General features: G+C 36.8%; 1 protein-coding gene across 1 annotated transcript; it reads left to right on the top strand.

Annotated features, from left to right (window-relative positions):
* Positions 1–393: 393 nt before the first annotated feature.
* LOC107550801 (2-hydroxyacyl-CoA lyase 1-like) lies at positions 394–10,493 on the top strand. The gene is made up of 14 exons (XM_016232177.1): positions 394–490; positions 1,396–1,500; positions 1,597–1,637; positions 1,713–1,793; positions 1,876–1,948; positions 2,164–2,241; positions 2,303–2,335; positions 2,977–3,060; positions 3,943–4,044; positions 4,169–4,323; positions 4,447–4,605; positions 4,720–4,827; positions 8,144–8,330; positions 9,596–10,493. Exons 1-14 carry the CDS (start codon positions 425–427, stop codon positions 9,626–9,628), a joined length of 1,305 nt encoding a protein of 434 aa, XP_016087663.1. The 5' UTR covers positions 394–424; the 3' UTR covers positions 9,629–10,493.
* Positions 10,494–11,026: the final 533 nt, after the last annotated feature.

The raw sequence follows: 11,026 nt of genomic DNA, 5'->3' as shown, positions 1-11,026 counted from the left end.
GATTTTGTTCAGGAGTGTAGATTCTCACAAACAAAGTTCTTAAAATAAATGATTGAAAAATATATTTATATTTATTAAATGCTGATGATTTCTGTATAAATATTCAAATAAATTAGATTAAAATAAAAGTAATGAACACTATATCCAAAACCATGGTTTCTAATACTCTCAGGAATAAACTGACCTTGTTTGACCAGCATGTTATCAATAAACCAGCGACGGAAATTTCATATTAATGAGCGAAATTTGAAAGAAAGCTAAAGTATATAGTATACCAATGAAGAGAAACACTAAATGGGAGAAATATAACCATGTGTTTTTCTTTTCTTTCCTTTTCTCAAACATAAACCTGTAAAGGAGGAATAATAGATTTATTCTTCTAAGAGCAGCAGGAGGACAGAAGAGCAGCCTGATACGTGTGTATATGAGTGAAATGATTATGGCTGAAGTGACTGGAGCTCAGCTGATCGCTGAGGCGTTCAAATCTCAGGTCTGTGTTGTGCTGCCGTATGCTTCTTTTCTGGGTTCTCAAAGTTTCTCCTGCATATTTTGAAATAGTCTTGCAAAGCCTTTCAAAGCCCTTTGTCCTCTAGCACTTAATCAAGAATAAACGTGTATTTACGGTCTTACTATTGAATTCTTTGCAACATGATGAGCACATCGCCTGCTGTACTATTGAACTTGGACAGTGTGGCAAAGGTGCTGCGCATGCGCACCAGAGCTGTCAAAAAATGTCGTTCAAAAATGAACAAAAATAAATATCTGTAACAACTTGACTAAATATGTAACCAGAACCATGGGTTTTCAAGCTTTCAGATGCTAAGGACTCCTAAATGTGATCATCTTCATGCGAGGGACATTAATACAGTTAAAAATGAATATTACATAAATATGTGTAATTATTTGGAAAATATTTTGTTTCTTTAACATCATAAAAAAAATGTATTTACAATAGTGTCGTACTGTTAGATGTGTTTATTAATTTAAATCAAAATGTTTTAATCAATTTATTTAAAATGAATTATTAATCATTTCATTCAAAAGTGTTATTTTTAATCATTGTATTGATTTATTTACTATATTATGAAATTATTTATTAATTTGTTTTCATATATATATATTTTTTTCTTTTTTTTTTCTTTTTCATCAACTTTTTTTTTATTTTCATCAATTATATTTGGTTAGTTTAATTTTATTATTTATGTATTTTTACACAGTTTTTCTCTAAAAATTCACATGGACCCCCAAGCACTCTCTTTTTTTCTGGGCGTCCCCAGGCCCCAGTTTGAAAACCCTTGGTGTAAATATTAGATTTACACCAATATTAAAATTAATATTCAACATATTAGTATGTCTATTATCTATGTCTTTACTTATATTCCACTCCATGTGCAGAATGTGGAGTACATGTTTGGCATTGTTGGCGTGCCTATCATCGAGGTGGCCATGGCCGCCCAAGCAGCTGGCATCAAGTATGTTGGCATGGGCAATGAACAAGCAGTAAGATAGGCTCACTTTCCACTTTTATTTAAAAATTTGGCCCCGTTTCATTACACTGAAGACTGTCTGGGTGTGTTTTCTTCTCTCTCCTAACAGGCCTGCTATGCTGCATCTGCTATTGGGTATTTGACAGGATGGTACGAATATGTCAGTTAGTTTCTCAGTATTACTTTTGTGCTACTTTTGTGCTGAAGTTACATTTCTTTTGCCAGGCCAGCTGTGTGCCTGGTTGTGTCTGGACCTGGGCTGATTCATGCGCTTGGAGGAATAGCCAATGCTAACATGAACTGCTGGTAGCTCTACACTGCTGAATTCACTTAAGATCAAATGGAATTGACCTCAAATGTACTTTTCTTCTCTTGTTTAAATTCACAGGCCTGTCATTGTCATTGGTGGCTCATCTGATAGGAACCAAGAAACCACAGGAGCATTTCAGGAGTTCCCTCAGGTAGGGTTAATAAGAAATGTTTGGCTTTGAATAAATCGATCCTTTAAAGCAATACATTCAAAAAAATTTAAATTCAAAATTAAGATTCAAACATGTATTTTTAATCATTCAAGCAACGAAAACACCAACAGTAATTTGTATTTATTTTTCTAGTGTCTCTTAACCACTTTCTTGTTTCTCACCTCTTGTTCATCATTTTACTTTTTCCTCACCAGGTTGAAGCTTGTCGTCTGTATAGCAAGTTTTCTGCTCGACCAATCAGCCTTGAGATGATACCAGCCGTAGTTGAAAAAGTAAATATTTAATCTCTTTTAAGTCCCTATGAATTCAAAATTTGAGTTTTGTGGCTCATAGGCCATGTATGTCAGCTTTGAGGCCATGTGTAAGGTAGTTGACAAAAAAATGCTAATCTTTTAGCAGATATACATATTAGAAATGTACATTTTTAGCATATTTATACATTTAAAATGAAAATTTGAATTGTTTCTCTTAGAGGAAAAAATATAGACGACTCATCTGGTTTAAAGAGATGTACAAATTTGGCCGTTTACTGTGATGTTAAGTAAAGGCTGAGCTCTGTGATATGTTAGTTATGTTCAAAGACAAATTGTTTCACTGTTGTTTTTGTTCACTAAAAAAACATATTTATTATTGAAATAAATCTGAAATAAAATAAAATAGTAGAATTAATCAAATATATAAATATTAGATAAAAAAGCTTAAATGAAAATAAATTAAATTAAAAATAAATTAAATCTAAATAGAAATAGTTTTATTTAAAAAAAGATTAAATTTAAATGAAAACTGAAAATGTAAAAAATAGAAGCTAATTCAAAATATTTGTAAAAAAGTGAATAAATAATTTGTTTGATAAAATTTAATGAAGTCTTAAAAAAGCATGTTTCTAAAGTAGGCCGAATATACTATATACTATGCAATGTCATTTAAGATGCTGTTTATTATTATCTTTTAAATTAGATTTTATTTTTTATATTTTTTCTATTTACATGTTGTGTAAATTTGTTCAGGTGGATCTGTGTGCTGAAGAGTTGAGTAATAATGTGAGAGCCGCATCTGCTCTTCTCGGAGACATACGAGCTGTGGTCAGACAGGTAAACTACAGTATATCCTCAGTCATCATCTTACATAAAACACAATGTTTTTTTTGTTTTGTTTTACACACTTTATCTGCATCATGATATTCTGTATGTTCGATGGACTCTGTGAGAGACTCCTAACCTATTGAAATCCAGTATGTTTTGTAGCATTTGTTCTCTTTTAGTTGCTCTTATAATGTTATCAAGTGTAGTTTGCCAAAATGTATCATTTAGTTTTACATTCATTTTAAATTTACATCTACATTTTGCTGTATCTATAAGGCTTTTCTATGTTAATGACCGTTGTTTTGATTGGCTAACCTCTGACCCTATTACAGAATACTGAATGTATGTATGTTAAATTCTGTCATCATTTACTCACCCTCCACTTGTTCCAAACCTGTATGAATTTCTTTCTTCTTCTGAACACAAAAGAAGGTATTTTGAAGAATGTTGGTAACCAGACAGTTGACCTTCATAGTAATTTTTTTCCATACTATGGAAGCAAAAACATGAGTATCACTGAAAAAACTTTAAAAACGGGGTGATCGACAAAAATGATATTGATAATGAAAACAGAAAAAAGTCGGTACACCTAGGCTCCAAAAATACATAAATGAACTATCACACAAGTGACGTTTCTCATACTGTGGAAGTCAATGGGTACCGTCAACAGTTTGGTTACCAACATTCTTCAGAATGTCTTCATTTGTGATCAACAGCTGAAAGAGATTCATAAAGGTTTGGAACAACGTGAGGGTAATGACAGAATTTTCATTTTCATCTCTTTTATGAGCTGATTTTTATGGTTTAATGTAAATAAATCGTCTAAAAGTTATGGAGAATTATGTTTTATATGAAATGACCCCTCATTTATGTTTTCTACACTGTTTGAAGCTGTTGGAAACTGTAAGATCAGAGTCCTGGAGATTTCCTTCTGATTCAGAATGGTGGTCGACACTGAAGGAGAAAATGACTGCCAATGCTCAGATATCAAAGGTGAGCTTGTGTGTCATTAGCTTACTTGATATAATAAAATAGCATTAGCTGTTTTCAATAAACACATGAACTGCGTGTTTAACATTTATGGTACTAAATAAACCATTATTATTGTTTCCCACAGAGTCTTGCTCTCCAGTCCACTCTGCCCATGAACTACTACACAGCGTTCCACCACATTTCTGAGCTCCTGCCCAAAGACTGCACCATAGTGAGTGAGAGAGCGAATACTATGGACATTGGCCGCACCATGCTGCTCAATTACCTCCCACGACACAGGTGAGAGACATTTAAAGAATGTTCAGTACCATAGTTCAGATGCTAAAACTAGAAAATTCTGTTAAACGTTGAGTTCTACTTGTGTGATGTTGTCCAGAGCAGAAACCTGAATGTCCTATACAGATTAGATGCTGGTACTTTTGGCACTATGGGGGTGGGTCCAGGATTTGCCATTGCAGCAGCAGTTTTAGAGCAGACGCAGAAGAGTGCTCAGAGAGTGGTGTGTATAGAGGGAGACAGCGCCTTCGGTTTCTCTGGCATGGAGGTGGAGACCATATGCAGGTAAATGAAACATCCACCTACAGCTCCACCTATGGGGCATTTGTGCGGTGTGCATAATATTAAACTGGTTCTTTTTGCTTTGTGCCACTATAACCATTCTGCACTTCTGAATAGGTATAAACTGCCAATCATCATCATAGTAATCAACAACAATGCCATCTACAGTGGAGTGGATCCAGAGACATGGAAAGAAATGGAAAAGATGGGAGACATGACCACCATGTGAGTCTAGAGTATGAAAGGAAAGACCTGGGTTCATTCTAGGTGCCCAAACGTTTTACTACAAATGGCCAAAAATCTAACTTAATTAAGCTGAATTAAGCTATTTCCCCCTTATTTTTTTCACCTTTATTTATATAGCGCTTTATACAATACAGATTGTGTCAAAGCAGCTTTACATTGTTAAACGGGAAAATACTGTGTCAATAATGCAAACAAAATTCAATTCTGCTGTGGAGCAGCTCTTAAAAGAGGACAATAGTAAACAGTCAGTGATATAATCGTCCAGCTCAGTTCAGTTCTCTTCCAATAGTGTCTTTGGAATCAAGCCAACAATATTGACAAAAATTAAGTGTCCCCAACTAAACAAGCCAAAGGCGAGAGTGGCAAGGAAACAAAACTCCATCCAGTGACAGAAATGGAGAAAAAAGCCTTGGGAGAAACTAGGCTCAGTCAGAGGGCCAGTTCTCCTCCGAACCTCTCTGTCGTGAGACCAAAACAGATTTTCATTTGATCTTGTGTTACAGATTTTATTTTAAGGGTTGCAGGCAGCCTAGTGAAATGTGTGTGACACTACCTATCTACAATTTATCTTGGACTAAGATGGAATGAAGATAACCCAACAAATTGCTCCATGAGACAAAACTGCTGTCAATAAGTTTGATTCTATTGAACCCAGCAAGTACAGTGGGGAAATATTTATTTGATCCCCTGCTGATTTTGTAAGTTTTCCCACTTACAAAGAAATTAAGGGTCTGTAATTTTTATGGTAGGTTTATTTTAATGGATAGAGACAGAATACCGACCAAAAAATCCAGAAAAAACATTAATAAAGGTTAGAAATTGATTTGTATTTCAGTGAGTGAAATAAGTATTTGATCCCCTACCAACCAGCAAGAATTCTGGCTCCCACAGATTGGTTATGTGCCCATGTGGAACACAGATTAGTCCTGCCACTTTAAGAAGTTACTCCTAATGCCAGCTCGTTAGGTGTATAAGACACCTGTCCACACAATCTGTATCTTCCATTCCAACCTCTCCCACCACCATGGGCAAGACCAAAGAGCTGTCAAAGGATGTCAGAGACAAGACTGTAGATGTGCACAAGGCTGGAATGGGCTACAAGACCATCAGCAATAATCTTGGTGAGAAGGAGACAACTGTTGGTGAGATTATTCGGAAATGTAAGAAATACAAAATAACCATCAATCGGCTTTGGTCTGGAGCTCCGTGCAAGATTTCGCCTCATGGGGTAAGGATGATCATGAGAAAGGTGAGGGATCAGCCCAGAACTACACAGGAGAGGAGCTTGTTAATGATCTCAAGGTAGTTGGGACCACAGTCACCAAGCAAACCATTGGTACCACACTATGCCGCAATGGACTGAAATCCTGCAGCGCCCGCAAGGTCCCCCTGCTCAAGAAGGTACATGTGCAGTCCCGTTTAATGTTTGCCAATGAACATCTAAATTATTCAGAGAAGGCTTGGGAGAAAGTGCTGTGGTCAGATGAGACCAAAATTGAGCTCTTTGGCATTAACTCGACTCGCCGTGTTTGGAGGGAGAGAAATGCTGACTATGACCCCAAGAACACCATCCCTACAGTCAAGCACGGAGGTGGAAACATTATGCTTTGGGGCTGTTTTTCTGCTAAGGGTACAGGACGACTTCACCACATTGAGGGGCAAATGGACGGGGCCATGTACTGTCAAATTTGGGACAAGAACCTCCTTCCCTCAGCCAGAACACTGAAGATGGGTCATGGATAAGTCTTCAAGGATTACAATGACCCAAAACATACCGCCAAGGCAACAAAGGAGTGGCTCAAGAAGAAGCACATTAAGGTCATGGAGTGGCCTAGCCAGTCTCCAGACCTCAATGCTATAGAAAATCTGTGGAGGGAGCTGAAACTTCGAGCTGCCAAACGACAGCCAAGAAACCTTAAAGGGGTCATATGATGTGGTTTCAAGTTTTCCTTTCTCTTTGGAGTGTTACAAGCTGATTGTGAATAGATAAGATCCCTAAAGTTGCAAAGACTAAAGTCTCAAATCCAAAGAGATATTCTTTATAAAAGTTAAGACTAGTCCACACCCTCCTTAAACGCCTCGGTCAAACATGCCCCCACATGTCTATGTCACGATGTAGGAAGATTTGCGTAACGCCGCCCAAATGTTAACGCAAAGAAAGAAGGCGTAACTTTATTGTTGGTGCCACCGCCGCCGCCATGCTGTGAAGACGCTGTGTGTTTCGTTGCAAAAGCGAAAATACTTTGTTTGGCCTTCCAAAAGAGGACACGACTAGAAATCAGTGGTTAAGTTGTATTTACAACACTGTTCCAGAACAGTTCAACCCAAATATTCAGATGTGTGCAGCACATTTTATGGAGGACTGTTTCCTGATCCTGGTAGAGTAGACTACAATGCCGGCTGTTCTGACTCACAGACTGTAAGTACGTTTTCATGTTTAATTAAAGAATTTGCCACTGACGATTCAAAGCGTGTTTTGAGCAGTGTAGAGTAGCGCTTGTTGTTTGTCATTTCTCCGATCACAAATGCAGACATGGTTTTATGTTTACGTGGCGCGATGCAACGCAACGTATAGTATAAGACCGTATAAGTCATTATAATCCGTAATTATGTCCCCACTGTATGCAACAAATGCCTTGTTTATAATGGGTTTTAATGTTGTTGTCTCGTTGCTCCGTGAGACGGCATCACAGTATGGTAAGGGGCGTAACATTTCCGTCACACGCTTGATGTATTCGGCCAATCACAACGCACTGGATAGCTGGCCAATCAGAGCACACCTCGCTTTTCAGACCGATGAACGTTTCAGAAAGGCGGGTGTTTTAATGTGTAAAATATGTTGTGTTTTTTTAACCTTAAACTGCATAAACACATTTCATTACACCAAATACACAAAATAATGTTCTTTTTAGCAACATCATATGACCCCTTTAAGGATTTAGAGAGGATCTGTAAAGAAGAGTGGATCAAAATCCCTCCTGAGATGTGTGCAAACCTGGTGACCAACTACAAAAAACGTCTTACCTCTGTGCTTGCCATCAAGACCTAAGTCATGTTTTGCTTGGGGATCAAATACTTATTTCACTCACTGAAATGCAAATCCATTTCTAACCTTTATATAATGTGTTTTTTTTCTGGATTTTTTTGGTTGGTATTCTGTCTCTATACGTTAAAATAAGCCTACCATAAAAATTACAGACCCTTCAATTTTTTGTAAGTGGGCAAACAGGGGATTAAATAAATATTTTCCCCACTGTATCAAATCTTGTAGATAAGACTGACCTGTGTGTCTTAGTGCTCCTCCGGTGACGCTGCTACCAGAGGCACGGTACGAGCAGGTGATGAGTGCGTTCGGGGGTCATGGGTATCTGGTCCGAACGGTAGAGGAACTCTGCAGTGCACTACAGGAGAGTCTGAAAAACACACAGACACCCAGCCTCCTCAACGTACTTATAGACCCAGCCTCAGACCGCAAACAACAGGTACTGTACACACACACAGCCTTACATTATAGTTCAATCTGCTGCAATATCATTAACAATTTAGATAAAGCAATACTTAGTTGTATATTCTCATTTTAACCCTATAAAGCCTACTGAATCATATTTGATATGCAACCAAGGTCTCTAAATTGTCAGCATGATAAAAAACCTTGGTTTATGCAATCTACTACATGCCTTCTATCTCCTGATTGACAGTATATCATTTTTAAGCAAATACATTTTCAAATGTCCCTCTTCAGGTTGTGGTTCATGTGTCTTTTTGGTGTGCAATATTTACTGATTTTTATAATGAAGTAAATATAAGAATAACTTGTTGGTAATATTTTAATATTTTTAATATTTTTTATTTTGGGATGAAGCAAGCAATTTAGGTCTACTTAATTATCCATACATTTTTTTTTTTCAAAGTCAAATCTGAATGTTAAAATATAGTATCAAATATGAAACATTAGGCTTTTAATGAACATTTATTTGTGCATCATATTATTAGTAATCGTTGTATTGCACTGCATTATATGTTTTGCCCTCACAATAAAACTAAGCATTTAAATATCATCTAAGTCATATGATTGGGAAATGTAGTGTGAAACTGATATTTATATCCATTTTTACATCCAGTCTGCTATACTATAATGATCTCAATGATTTACAAGCTGTCACAATTTCAACTTATTTTGGGGCAATTTAATTATCAGCAACTACTCCAAATTGTATATTTTTGTTCCGTTTGAGCCACTGAATAAAATGTAGGTGTTTTTCCCCTCTATGGGCCCCATATTCTCCTATATAATACTGTACGATCCATAAACACTTGATTTATCAAATATGATAATGAACAAAAAACACATGCAAACTTTTTTTTAACAAAGTTCATAACATCACAAGGCCCGTGTAACCGTAAATTTCACCACTCACAATTTTTTTTTATCCCTCTCACATACACACACATTAAACATAACTGACCTTTCTATTCTTGAACGTTATGAGACCCCCATAATTAAAAGTTGTGACCCTCTTTGTTGTGCTGGGTGTATCCTGGCAACCGCATGCAGACATATTGAAGAATTGGGTGTCATGTCAACCTGGGACATTGAAACTCTCGGTTTATGTCACACTGACACTCAAAGGGCTTCCCCAACGATGAATGGAAACTTTCTAGTGTTACAAAAGCATTTTGAGATAAACAGGATTGACTTCAATGGAGTTTCTTTATTGTTCAGTGAGACTTTGTGTTTATCTCCTAGGAGTTTCCCTGGCTGACACGTTCAAATCTTTAGAGCTGAGAGAGATATCGGATGAGATCGGATCATGTCTTGATGACCTAACGCTGTTTCTTATACTACATTTGGTCAATTTACTGTAGGTGGCACCATTTCCTGTTAAAAGGAAAACTGTATAATTTAACATGATCTCAGTCTCTGCTGACTGAAATTAATTTTCATAGATTCCTGTTCTTTCTATAAATACTTAAATGCATAGTTCATCCCAAAATAAAAATTCTGCCATCATTTACCTCGTCGTTCTAAACCTTTATGACTTCACATATCCTGTGGAACACTAAAGTAGAATTTTTCTGAAGAATTTTCATGCGCCTCTTTCCATACAACAACAGCTCTTAGGGTGCTGCAGGAATGAGTCCTAAAACCTGGAAACAACTTTTACGTTTACACTTCCAGTTCCATCGTCCTGAAGTCAGTAGGTTATTGGTTAAATGCCTGAAATTAGGTCTGTACTCGAGATACAGTATTGTCCCATTTCATATTTTCTGCAATAATCCAAAAGCCAGTGGAAAGATCTTACTGACTTTTTGTCGAGGTAACCACAGTGATGCTAACTTTCAGGTTGGCTTACAAAAAATCTTCCCTGCAGCACTTTGTAGTGACCATGTCTGTTAAACTCCAAAAAAGCATTAAAAAGCACCATAGAATTAATGAATGTGATTTGTGCACTATATTTGTACTATGAGCTTCTAAAGTTATTGTTCACTGTTAATATTCACATCTACCATGCATTATTTTGTTAATCGTCGTAGCTTCATAGCTGTAGTCACTATGAACTGTCATTCTGTGGATTAGAGCAGCGTGAAGTTTCTTCAAAATATGCATTTATTTTGGTTGTTTGTTCTTTTTTCTTGTATTTTCCCCCCAAAAGTCATACAGGTTTAGCATTTAGCATAGGTTTAACATGAGGTGAACTATTCCTTTTAAAGGGGTCATGCCCATTTCCACAAGTTGATATGATTCTCTGGGGTCTTAATGAAAAGTCTGTAACATAGTTTGGTTAAAATTTCTCAATGGTAGTGTAAAAAAACACCTTTTTTACCCTGTCAAAAACAGCTCTTTTCAGAGCAAGCCGTTTTTGTAGCATTTTCCTTTAAATGTTAATGAGCTCTGCTGACCCCGCCCCTCTCTTCCAGACTGTTTACTTTACTTTATTCATTGTGAAACTTGCTAATTAGCACATTATTAGGAAAGGCGATTTGCAAAGATTGTTTCGTTGAAACAATGGCGGACTGATGACAGCTCACTCAGGGCGGGTCTAAGGTGAGACTCCAGTCCAGTCTGTGCTGAAACGCTACTGTCAATCAAACTATCGTGGGAGGGGCCTGTCTGTGTGATGACACACAGACAGGCATCTGAGATCGGCTCCAGTTTTTGGAAGGGGGAAAAAATTTA

The sequence above is a fragment of the Sinocyclocheilus grahami genome, unplaced genomic scaffold (genome assembly GCF_001515645.1).
Source record: "Sinocyclocheilus grahami isolate Dianchi unplaced genomic scaffold, SAMN03320097.WGS_v1.1 scaffold408.1, whole genome shotgun sequence".
Taxonomy (NCBI): domain Eukaryota; kingdom Metazoa; phylum Chordata; class Actinopteri; order Cypriniformes; family Cyprinidae; genus Sinocyclocheilus; species Sinocyclocheilus grahami.
The sequence above is the reverse complement of the archived record's forward strand: the minus strand, read 5'-3'. Positions and strand labels throughout refer to the sequence as shown.

Coding starts and splice junctions, on each gene's coding strand:
- LOC107550801 (XM_016232177.1), top strand. CDS start 425: ATGAGTGAAATGATTATGGCTGAAGTGACTGGAGCTCAGCTGATCGCT. Junction 1,949..2,163: donor CATTTCAGGAGTTCCCTCAG/GTAGGGTTAATA, acceptor TTTCCTCACCAG/GTTGAAGCTTGTCGTCTGTA. Junction 4,606..4,719: donor GAGGTGGAGACCATATGCAG/GTAAATGAAACA, acceptor ACTTCTGAATAG/GTATAAACTGCCAATCATCA.